This window comes from Euprymna scolopes, chromosome 34 (assembly GCF_053919585.1).
Source record: "Euprymna scolopes isolate OS-2025 chromosome 34, ASM5391958v1, whole genome shotgun sequence".
In the NCBI taxonomy this organism is placed as follows: domain Eukaryota; kingdom Metazoa; phylum Mollusca; class Cephalopoda; order Sepiida; family Sepiolidae; genus Euprymna; species Euprymna scolopes.
This window is the reverse complement of record NC_136515.1, coordinates 54,048,639-54,061,815: the sequence shown is the minus strand read 5'-3', so window position 1 is coordinate 54,061,815 and position 13,177 is coordinate 54,048,639. Positions and strand designations below refer to the sequence as shown.

General features: G+C 33.0%; 1 protein-coding gene across 1 annotated transcript in view; it reads right to left on the bottom strand.

Annotated features, from left to right (window-relative positions):
- Window positions 1-13,177, bottom strand: part of LOC145259203 (phospholipid-transporting ATPase VD-like) — a 297,081-nt gene that overhangs the window by 110,455 nt on the left and 173,449 nt on the right. The window contains exon 6 of the mRNA XM_080117034.1: window positions 1,975-2,105. Within this exon, the coding sequence (XP_079973160.1) occupies window positions 1,975-2,105 (131 nt within the window). The remainder of the gene's footprint in view (window positions 1-1,974; window positions 2,106-13,177) is intronic.

The following is a 13,177-nucleotide window of genomic DNA, read 5'->3' as shown; positions in this document are numbered from 1 at the left end:
AAAAAATGCTTTGGTAGGTAAGTATGAGGATCGAACCCGAACCCTTGAGGCAAAGTTGGAAATTAAAGTGTGAAAAAAAAACGTGTGACGTTAACCATTGGGCCACCACGAAATACTAACGGAAACACGTTTGAATTTATTTAAGTATTTACTTAATGAGGTCAACTTTGACTGCGGGGTAGTATTTCATTTACTGCAGGAACGCTTTTTTTATTTTTATTTTTCCAAGATGTTGGGGGGAGGGGGAACTAGCTCCCCACAAAAAGGGGATTGCCCAAATTGAATAGCAATTGTCTGATATAAGGAAAATATTTTCACATTGATCAAATCTGATTGCTTTCGGACATTTCCGGTGATCGCGATCGGTAAAATACCACCAGAATTAGTGCCGCTTTTATTATACAAAAAAGCCTAATCCACATGCGGCGAGCGAAAAATGTTGAATATTTATCTTTTTGAAGTCGAGATAATTAAATAGACAGGCGTCCTCAGTTGTTAACTCGTAGATATTATGATTTATATGTGATATAAAAAGTTTTAAGAAGTTGTGAGCCGACCGACCGCTTCTCGGAAAAAAGCCTTTCTTGGACATACACAAAAAGCGAACATACATACACACACATTTTCGCTTTTATATATATAGATTACCGTTTTATCTGTTTGGTTACATATGTTTCAGATGCTGGACCATGCTTACGATCCAACAGCCTCGTCAGACCTTACAGAAGTGGTTGTTCGTATTAGGAAGAAGTGTTTTAGAAGACAAAAAAAAAAAAGAGAGAAAAAGTGGGGGTTTGAGGTAGGAGATTAATAAGGGAGAGGGAGACGGGTATTGACAATATTTCAGTTTTGAAGTTTACATTAGATTGTATTGTGTATGTGGGGGTAGCAGATTCAGGTAGGCGTGGGTGGAGATATATGGATATAGGGAGGGGGAGGTGGAGAGAGGATGGTAAAGAAAAGAAAAAAGGGAGTGGGGGAGTTTCAATTTTTAGGTTTTAAATTTTAACTGCCTTTTGCTTATTCAGCAAGGTATATTAAGTAGATGAGAGAGAGAGAGAGAGGAGGAGAGCGAGAGGGAAAGAGAGGGAGAGAGAGAGAGAGGGGCTTGCCAAAACATGAAATCTTCACTAACCCTTTCTCTCTCTCTTTCCCTCTCGCTCTCCCTCTCTCATCTACTTTAATATACCTTGCTGAACAAGCAAAAGGCAGTTAAAATTTAAAACCTAAAAATTGAAACTCCCCCCCTCCTCTCCTTACTCCCCTCCCTTTTTTCTTTTCATTCATTATGACACGAAAAATTATGTGCAGTAATTCTGAAAAATCCAATATTTTTATGGAGCAATTCTGGTTTTGATTTAGAATGTAACTCCATTTGATTGGTCAGTTCCTATCGCCAGGTTGTATGAGTAGAACCCTACAGTTTTTATAATCATACTCTCAATTTATATAAAAAATATTGCAACAAAAGAAACTAGTGCGCTTTCATTTTTTAAAAATTACCCTGTATTTAAATTTTCAAATGGGAGTTTGTGCCCATATTATGTCCCTTAAAAATGCTTTAAAATACCCCAAGGAAACTAAAAATTGGAGCAATATTTATTAATATACCTACTGTTAAAAATTGGGGTAATATTTCTTAATACCTATTGTCAAAATTTCAGGAAAATCAGAGGCATCAAAATTTCCCCAAAGAATTTTCACATTGTTTTTCTTCTTTTTTGTATAAAACTAAATTAAACTAAATATAATTCACATTATATAACCTTATGCCTAGCAGCTGGCGTTGAGAGGGGGGGGTAAATATTTACTATAAAAAAACAGCTATAAAAAAATAAAAATATTTAGGATTTTAAAAATTAAACATTTTTTTTCCTTTTTCAAACTCCATAATGATCGGTTAATTAGTTTAAGATTGAATCTCGTGCATTCATAACTTTATATATAACAATATAATAAACAAAAATACATTACCTGAAAAATGATGATGTATTTGACAAATTCAATAACGGCACGCAAAAGTAAATTGTATTGCTTCCGGTTTCCATAAGGAATAAATGGGACATTTTCAGGGTCCTTGTAGGTATTCAACCAAATAACACTTGCTAAAAAAATTAAATAAATAAATAAAAAAATAAGCATAAAATTTACAAAATCACAATCGATTAAATAAAAATAAATATAAATTTTACAAAGTAAGGTATAAAAATTTAATACCTTACTTTGTAAAATGTATAAAAGTGCACTTTGAAGATAAATAAATTTCAAATTGAATCTTGTACCTTTATTTTTAAAGCCTATAGTAAAAACATTTTGTTTAACAATTTTCATGCCTTGGATGAAATGCTTTTCTAACTTGTATCATATCTTTTTAAAATTACATTTTATTTAATTTATTAATTTTGATTAAAAAAAAATGAATGTGGTTTTGCATGTATTTATAAAAACTCTCCTACTCTCTATTTCAGTTTGTATTTCTCCTCACACCTCAACTCATTTTTGCAACCCCCTCTTTGTATTATTACAGGTCTGAATATTCTCTCTGTTTCAGTTTGTATTTCTCTTCACACCACAACTCTTTTTTGCAACTCCTTCTTTGTCATACATGTCTGAATAATGAGAAAATCTGAATTTTTTTAACAAAAACTTCAAAATAACTTTTTTTATATTAAATTTTTTAAAACTTCTTTCAGAATAGAAAATCTTTACAATTTAATAAGGAACATATTTCACATAGGTTTCATTAAAAATATTCAGTAGATAACGAGAAAAATAGAGATGAAAATTTCAAAAGGTTATGCTCAATAGTAGTCCTCGCGAGCAAAAGTCTTTGTTATCGTTATTCTATTATTATTATTATTATTATTGTTATTTAAAACATTTTGTGTCCTGCTCTTTTGCGCGAGGACTAATACATATATACACACACATAGATATTATTTGTTATAATTATTTTAATTTTAATATGACAAATAGTTCTATCAAACTGTTTTATTTCCTGTATATTTATTTAGCATTTCCGTTCAAATATTCCTTTCTTTAGATGGATTCACTTGATTTTAAACAAGTTGCGATCTATTTCTGAACTGCAAGTGAACAGATTTCTTCTTTATTTTCCTTTCCTTACGATCGTATTGAAAAGATAAATCTATATAAAAATGACTAAAAATTAACACCTACTTTTACGAATAAATGAGATGCTTCGTGTTTACAGCAAAGTTATGTATTTAGTAAGGAGAGCCGTTATCCAAAAGGAAAAGTTTGAGTGATACCTTAGAGTCAGAGGTGACTTTAGAACGGAAGTCAACATGTTACTTATGAACGCCATACGTCAATAGCGATTAAGTTAACTAGTAAAGATTTGCCAAGGGTCAAACTAGTGTATATCATGATTACCCAAATCTACAAAACAGAATCGTTTCCAGAGATGGATGATGTAAAGTTGAGGCACTGCTTAGGCGCCCTGAATGGATACCATAATACTTAGTTCACGGCACCTTATAAAGGTTCATACAAAATTTCAACCAAATCGGCCGAGTAGCCCCTCCTCTAACCCCAAAGTGAAATGGACAGACAGACAAAGCTATATATATATATATATATATATATATATATATATATATATATATATATATATATATATATATATATATATATATATATATATAAAAAATAATGAAATCAAAGGAGATGCAGTGTTTACCTGATATACACAATGGTAAACTTCAATCTAATATAAATACCTGTATTTATATATAGATAATTTAATCTCTAAAAAAACTCAATATGCAATAGAGAGTAGAGCTTATTATAAGAGAACAATCGAACAAGAAATTTTGATTGTAAAGTTCAAATTACAGTTTTAATTTTCTTTCTCTTACACACACACATATATATATATATATATATATATATATATATATATATATAGTCTTATTTGTAGTATTCCGAATTTTATTGAGTTTATATGATCCAGTAATCGTTCATATACCAATAATTGTTAAATCAGAAAGAGATGACTTAAACTGTAAGCTACAAAATTATCATATTTCATAATTGAGCATTCATATATTGTTTTAACAAAAACCAAGACATCAAAGAATGGGTTGATAGCAACAAATAGTGTATTTCCTTGTTAGTTACAATTGTTTCAAGACTATTTGGACAAATTCAAACATTATGCCATTTGAAAAATTTCACAAGTACAGCCTTTCTTCAGACTTATTGAATAAAAACACTTTAACAAAAAACATTATGGAAACCATTTCCCTTATAAGGAAAAGAAAACAAGTGGAAATATTTTACCTATATCTTATCCTTGCAAAGTATTCTTTTAAAGAATTGTTGCTATCAACCCATTCTTTGATGTCTTGGCTTTTGCTAAAACAATATATATATATTAGCAAAAGTACCCGTCGTTGACTGGGTTCAAAAACAGCCTACAGAAAATGGACTCTGATTTATGAAAGTGTGATAGGTTATGAAAAGGAAGGGTTGTAAAGAGATAGCTTCGAATTTTGGAGTATCAAAACCAAAGCAAAATATGATGAAAGTAAAAATAAAATAGATAAACCCCATAATTTATTATACCCTACCTGTTCACACTGAAACACTTATCACAATATTTTGTGGATCTATATTAAAAAACCTTGTTAAACTTTCTATGAAGGTCAGGTGCGAACGAACACCCCATAATTTTATTATACCACATTTCTTCAAACTGAAACATAATTATCAATGTATACTTACGCAGATAGATATGAAAAGTCTTTATTAAAGTTTGTGCCTATTTCCATCCTATAGAGGCCAGGCGCGAACGCAGAACCCACAATTTTATTATACGATCCCTATTTAAGTTAAAACATACTTATCAAAGTATTCTTATGTACATCTATATCAAAAACACTTGTAAACGTTTTTTTTTTTTAATTTTTACATTTTTTATTTCCATACTTTGTGGACCAGATGCGAACGCAGATCCCACAATTTTAATGAACCACCGTTCTGCCAGATCAAACATACCCAATCCTGTGTCTCGATACATCTTCTATCATTATATGTAATCAGTTTTTTAAAATAGTCAACCATATAGGAGCCTATTCGTGACCAGACACACAGAGCTTTATATTATAGATATATAGTTACATATTTATTTTCATATTTTCTTAATATTCAATAAATGATTAGGAGAATAGAGTCCATTTCAGTCCATGTAAATCTTTAATTTTTTAAAGAAAATATTCTTCTCTTCAGAAGGAAATAACTTAATTTTCGAATTTCGTACTAGTTCAGTGATGAACGGTAGATTTTGGAAAAAAGCTACTATCCTGGAAAAGAAGTCTAACGTTTCAAAAAAAGAAAGAAAAAAAAATGATTTTTTTCTGCCTGTTATAGAATGCGACTAAATATTTTTTTTTTTTCAATTTTTAAAGAACTGATAAGTTTGTAAAGGGAAAATTATTCCTTGAGGCCAAAAAAAAGGAAACATCCGAAACCGAATCTGTAGATGTGCTAGATGCATTTGAACAAAAAAAAAAAAAAATGATTCACAATTTCGTTCTGATATTTTGTGTCTAAAAATGTCGAACCTTTATTTTAAGTCAAGGCAGATAAGTCAGTTTTTCAAACTGAATTGGTCGTAGAACCCTTCCACATTAAAACATACATTAAAACTCGATAATCCAATAAATTCTATTTTGTAATTATTTTACTACTAGATTATTGTTTTTTGGTAATTTTTTGAATTTATACTAATTTCGGCATGACACGTAAGTATGTAATAATGTTTTCACCTGAAATGTGTTGGTTTGAAAGATAACCAATCTACACAAGCACTAAAAGCTTAATTCTCGTCTGCCTGCTACACTTTTTATTTTTTTCAAGAAGTTTTTGGAGAACTGACAAATTTGTAAAGATAAAATTCTTTGAGGTCGAAAAGAAAAAGAAAAAAAAATATGCGAAACCCGTTTGTCTTCTTTTGGTTTGTTCAACCTCAGTATTGCCATTAATGACAGGGTAGGTTGTAGTAGTTTCTCCTAACCAGCAGGGTCAACCGTAGCAATCAGCGTTAAGTATATTGTTATTGAGCGCGTGATACCTGTTTGCTGAACTTATCCGTACGTTCATTACCATTCAAGCCATGACAATGAAGTCTTAAAATCAGCTTTCTTCTCTTTTCTTGAAACTAATTCTATTTATTACCATTTTACAGAAATTTTTCATTCAATCACCTTAAAAGACAAAAGCAGTGGCGGCTCGTGGTTAAAATTAGTAGGAATGCCGCCATTGTTTTAATATTCTGATTGTTTTCTCCTTAGTGATTATGCTGCACTTTGAAAAGGGCCGAATACAATTTTTTAAGGTAAATCTGCTTAATAAAAAAAAAAAAGAAAAAGTGAAAAAAAAAAGAAAGAAAAATAAGAAAGCCAAATTCGCAAATTTTGGCTTTAAAAAGGCCAATCTGGCAATCTTTAGTCTGTTCATAAGGTAAAACTGCTCCAAAAAAAGACCAAATTCGTGAAATTTGGATTTTAAAAGGCCAATCTGGCAACCCGTAGTTAGTCCATACATGCTTTGAAAATGGCCAAATGCAATTTTTGAAGGCCAAACTGTTTTAAAAACAAAATGATAAAATTTTCTGAATTCGGCCCTTTTTTTCTATGTATTCATTAGTATTTATCAATTTATCTTATATGGGTCAATCTTATATTTAAAATACAATAGGCACTATTTTCATGATAATAAACTCATATTTGCTGAATGTTATTAGTTTTTCTGTCCAAAATGCTAAATTTTTGTGCTATCCAGAAAAATATTTGCTCATCTTATAATCTTCTTCAATTATATAAAAGCGAAAATGTATGTGTGTTTGTGTGTCCGGCAATGTTTTTGTATGTCCGGCAAAGGCTTTTTTTCCGGGGGAGGGACGCTCGGGGTGGAGGTCACTAATTCTTTAAACTTTTTATATACTCCCTAGATTATAATATCTCTGATTTACGAAAGGTGCTCGCATCTATCTTTTATTCGAGCAACTTTTATTTTATAAAATTCCCGCTATTCTGCCTTCTTGCGTGTTTGTTCATCGTTTCCATATAAAAAAGCAAAACTAATCAAAGCGAAGGCAGTTTTCCGGCTTCGTGCCGAGGACGTCCAGAAAGCAATTATCTTTGATCACTGTGTGGAAAAACCCTCATATCAGACAATTGCTATTCATTTGGACACTTGTTAGCTGGGAATGACCTCGCGGTGAAAAAAATAAATACCATGAGAGACTTGCCCCAGGCACTTTCATTTCTTCACTAACTCCTGACCTAATTATCAGTGAGTTAACAGCTTTTGATTGACATCACAAAATTTAAATGCTTTTCACTTTCTTTGTCGTCGTAGTGCAGCGGTAAGATCTTAGGTTTTCCGCCTTCGCGTCACAGGTTTGAACCTGCCTGCCTACTAACACTTTATTTTGTTCTTTTACACCTCCAAATACCCCAGGCAACGCCGGGCACCTCCGCTAGTCTAATATATAAAAGGCAAAATGTGTGTGTGTTTGTATGTATGTAAAACTTCCAACAGATGCGTCAGAACATAACGAAATTCATATCGTTTTAAAGCACAGTCTCTCGGACAACAAATATAAAAAAAATTGACCAAAAACATTAATTCCGTCACCATCAACGGGACCATATTTTACAAGGACGGGGTCGTTTTTTCATCGACATTTTCGCAAGTCATCGTCTTCATTGAATTTATTACCCTTAATTCGAATGCTTGAAACTTCCAGTTTCGCGATGGACACATCAGCTAAGACGTTAAGTTTATTTTTTCACCTTCTTTTTCTCCTTAGCGTTACAGGTTTGAGCCTGCCTACTACCACATTTTTAACACCTCCTTCCACCTAGACTGCTTACTGTTGTTTTGATCCCCTTCTCTACTACTACCACTTTTTTTAACACCTCTCCATCCGGGCTGCCTACACCACCTCTCCACACCCAGGCAACGCCGGGTACTCCTGCTAGTTAAATATATTTCTCATTCTATGGAATTTCCTCAGGTTCTGCTATAATATGATATCAAAGGAAAACAAGTATATAATAAATATATACATAATCTATACATATGCAAACATAAAAATATAACAACTTAATAGAATTCCAAATAGAACTAAATATTTTATTTAAAAGTAAAAAACATTTTTCTTGTTTTAATTTGCAAGAAAAGATTAATAATTTTTTCCCCTGACCCCTGAAGATTCTTTTTTCAATTGGAAGCACTGCAAGTACAATTAGTCTTTCAGAATTCATAGCGTTTCTTAGAAAAGTTTTTATCCTTTAAAGGTTGAAAAACAAAGGGTCTTCTGCAGGGACATGCAGAGGGATGAGGAGATTGCTAGGGGTGCCCAAGCACCGGCCTCTTTTATTCCTGTTTTAAAAGTGCCCTTTTCAGAGGATGTATTATAGGCAGAGACGGTGTTCATTACTATATTTTTGTTGTTTTTTCTTTCACTCGAGCACCTGCCCTGAAAAAGTTTCCTGCATATAACTGGTCTTCTGATGTGGTCATAGGAATTGTCAAAAAAATTTTTATCAGTTTTGTAATTTTCACCAAGAACAATGTCTAAATTTTTTTTCAAGATAAATTTCAGGAGCTCAATTAATTTGCATTACTCAAAAAAAAAAAAAAAAAAAAAGAACAATGAAATTAGAAATATACACTTTTTAACAAAAAATGACTAACTTTCAGAAATAATGAAAAGTTGGGTTTTTTAATGTTTCAAAAATTTTGAGATGAGGATTGACAATTTGTATCATCTGGATTATTCGGACTACTGTTCTCATCTTGAGTGCTTTGCTATTCACATATCAGATAAATGTTACCAAAGGCAATATGCTTCAATTCTATTCACATATCCCCTTTTTGATATCCTGCTATACAACATTCCATAAAATTTTACATTCACCTCCACAATTTTCTTTAAAATGACGACTTTTACAGGTTTTCGATCTATGCTGAATACGAAAATCACATTGAAATTTTGCAGAGACAAGTAGTTATCAAGATATAAAAAACTGTGTTATGCACTGTATTCTTTGGCGGCCATGCTTTTATGCTAGGTGGCAGTGTCGGTCGTAGAGAAGTAGATTTATTTATGGCGCTCGGACACAGTAAAAAACATGGCCGCCAAAGAATACAATGCATATTACAGTTTTTTTTTATATATCTTGATAACTACTTGTCTCAGCAAAATTTCAATGCGATTTTCATGTTCAGTATAGTCAAAAACCTTTAAAAGTCGTAATTTTAAAGAAAATGCTGGAGGTGGACCTAATGTAAACAAATACCCAACATTCTCACAATGTTAGATTTAAGGCTCCAAAAAAATCCATGCTAGAATTGTCCACAAGAACCTGTGGCATAACGGATAAAGTACTTGGTAAAAATTAAGTTCTAAGAAAGTCGAAGGTTCAATCCTTAGTGTGGGTGGTACTAAGAATACAACTGCAAATTATTGAAGACTTCTTCCCAGTCATGGCAGACAGAACGAGAACATACTCTTCTACTGGATTAAATAAAGTGATCCATTTGAAATTCTGTGCAGATTACCAAGTTTGACAGAAGGAATCCAGAGTTCAACAGAATTACATTTATTCTCACAACGTTTCGGTCGATGTAATCTAATTCTTCGTCAGGTGTATGTTGTCGAGCTTGGAGAATCTTTCTGTCAAACTCCGGAATTAAATAAAGGGTTCCATTCGAAACTCCATATAGATTGCAGAGTTTAACAAAATACATCGACTGAAATGTGAGAATGACATTCAAAATAAAAACAGTAATCAAATTAACAGAAATAATAGCATTTTTTTTTCATCCGTTCCTTCAATCTGTGTTGATAGAAAATATCATTCTTAACATTATTTCTATGCGACTTAAGTATAATATCGCTACATATGTCTTTAAAATTCCTAAAGAATTTATCTATATTTACAAATAACCACACATCTTATAAGAAGCTCTATATATTCGCCATCTTTCTGTTGTCTGTCACGCTGTTTGAAATATAATTTAAATCCATGAGCCGTCCCAAAAGTAAGACCTCATATTTTTTTTTTTTAGCTCAAAAACTAAAACGTTGAAGAGCTACGAAGACGAGAGTGGTACCATTAAAACAGTGCTCCAGAATTTATTTTTCTACATGATCATCATCATTCTCAATGCACTTTTGCCAGCCTCTTTTGATTTGTTTTTTTCTTTTGATTTTTTTTTTGTTTGTGGGTTTGCGTTAGTTATTGACACAGCTGAGCTGGAGCTCCATGACACCCAGGCTGCCCACTTCCTTCAGAGGTCCAGTCAACTAGAGGATTAAGGTTGGGACTAGGATAGCCTCATGTTGATGGTTGGTCAGGTATCTTTTCCAGCCAGATGTCCAGATGTTACTTAAAAGTGTCGGAGGACACTCTTATATTTCTTATTGTGGCTGGAATACAGTTGAATGTTCTTGTGACACTGTATATGAAGCTGTGGTGGATGAGGGAATTCATCCTCTGTGTAATCCCAGGTGTGGCTTTTATATTGCACAGCATCCCTCGCCGCTGGTGGGTTATTTCTACTATTGTTGTGTTTTGGGACCCTTTCTTTCCAAGATTTTCCATATCAATAATTCCCTCCACTCTTTATCTGTGCCTAAACCTAAACGTAGATTCCATGAACAAAGCTTCTTTCTTAGAACTGCACACCTGTGGAATTGTCATCCGTTTTCCTACTTCTCGGCTGACTACAATATGGTTGTCTTCAAGTCTAACGTAAACAAGTTCTTGATGAGCCGTTCCAATATAAGTTAACAAATTTACCGAATTGATTACTATATTGTCCAATTTCTACTGTACACTCTTTAACCCTTATCCTCGAGTGGCCTCTTGGCCTTGATAATGTGGTGATGCCTGTGTAAAAAAAAAAAAAAAAGATGATAATATATTGTTCTCTTTGACGTTGTAGTGAATACAGTTACAGCTCCTTCAGTCTCCCCCCAGTAATTCACTTGGTCTTCAAACTGAACCATTTTTCAGCATAATCACCCAGAACTATCAGAGCTGAATACTTTTTGTCATTAAAATAATCATTTCCAATCAAAACATGGCGTTTTACTCCCACCAACTTCTTCTAAAATTCTCGACACAAGCGTACATGTGAACAAAAATGTAAAAAACAACATGTGGTTATAGCTCAAAAACTTGACTTGATTGAGCAAAACCAATGTGATTTTGAAAAGCTGAAAAAAAAAAAAAAAAAAAAAAAAAACAGCAAAAAAAAAAAACAACAAAAAAAAACAAGTGAAGCATGCATGATCCCCCGTGAGTGCACAGTGAACGAGGCATAAAAAAAAAATTGACTAAGTTCAGTATTCCCCCCCCCCACCTCCATTTAGCCTCCAAAGTCCCCAGGGGATGTCAAATCCTGGTGAAAATGAAAAAAAACGTTGTAGTTTTAGGCCTTAACATATGTAAATCTGAGTTCTGCACCATGCAAAAAAAGAAATGACCAAGTCCATCATTCCCCCCTCCATTTAGCCCCCAAAGTCCCGAAGGCCTTAACATATTTAAATTTGAGTTCAGCACCATGCAAAACTGCTAAATAGACATACACAGAATATTTTAGACAAATATGGTAAAAATAGTCCCAAAAAATGGAGTGTTTTTATTAGCCCTAAAAGAGCATCTGGGGCACACCCAAGAGTTATCGCAAAGTATAGAAACAAAATTATATAGAAATCAGTCAGTTACAACTTTTCATAAAGTTTTATAAAAATCCAAAGCATCAATTTTTTTAATAAGCACAAAAGTGTCAATTTTAGCCATTTTAATCCGAAAGGAACCCCTGGAAGGGGGGGGGGGGCAACCGAAATTTTCCCGGAAAATCTGTTCTGTTACTTTTTTACTTATATCATGTTTAATGTTTGTGCAAAATTTCAAAAAATTTCCAAGGAGTAGTTATTGAGAAAAGTGCTGACAGATGGACAGACAAGGGTGAATTTACAGGTCCACCTTCCTTTTGTCGGGAGGGGGGGGGGATCAAAAACAAAACAAAAAAAAAACGCTGACAACAAATTTGTTGTTGACCAGTGTTATCAGCCGAAAGCTGAGAAACAACACGGATTAATGGTTTGAACTGCGTTTGATTACTCATGGGGTGGTTTATTACAAGAATTTGTTGGCATTGGCAAAAATGTTCAGAGTTCAGTCATAAAAAGAGAGAAAAAAGGAAGTGGACTTACAAGTCACACCTTTTCTATCAGTGACGCACGTGATTAAAATCAATCTATGAAGTGTTGGAGAATTTCTTATCACCATCATGGCTGCCACTTGAATTGAGTTAAACAAGTCTTCAGGGTCTTTCCCCTTTTTTTATCAGTTTGTTCAAGCTGGGAACGAAGCATCTTCTCGGATGTCAAGCATTCACCTACTAACTCAGATATTCCAACCGAGAGATCTTTTTCAAATTCTGACCGTCCCTTTAAATGAAATTGTTTGAATCTCTCTTGCACTTGGTTCACCGGGTATATTTGTCAGGTAGTTTGCCAAGAATTTTTTTTCTTTTTCATGAGTCCAGTTGCTCCTATAATAACTGGAATGATGGAGATCTTCCTAAGATTCCAGTTTCTTTTCACGTCGTACATAAGATGTTGGTATTTCGTTATCTTTTCCCCCTCAGCTCTGTTTAACACAGCATCATTGGGAACACTAACTTCTACTGAGGTTGCTTCTTTCTCCTTGTTGTTTCTCTTCTTCATGAGAAGAGAGCCCAATCTGAGAGCCTTACAACAATACCTTATTATAACAATTCCGGTATATGTTGTCGTTTGGTAATTGTGCACAAGGTTGATTTTTACGACACACTATTCTTGCTGCTCCCAGTGTTACATGATAAGGGCTGTCCCCTTTTCATGTAAGTATAAAAAGGGAGAATTTAGTTTAAAATGAAAATGAAATAGCAATAGACAAATTCGAACCTCGTAATTTAGTTTAGAAATAGATTACGTGTGAGAATTTAAAAATGTAAAACAAACATTTGTTTAGAATATAAATAAATATTTCAAGGAAAGAATGTGAACTCTCAAGTTGTTATGAAATTTTAAATTGAAAGAATGCAGCTTATAAGATAATGTTTTTAACATATTGAATATAGGTTA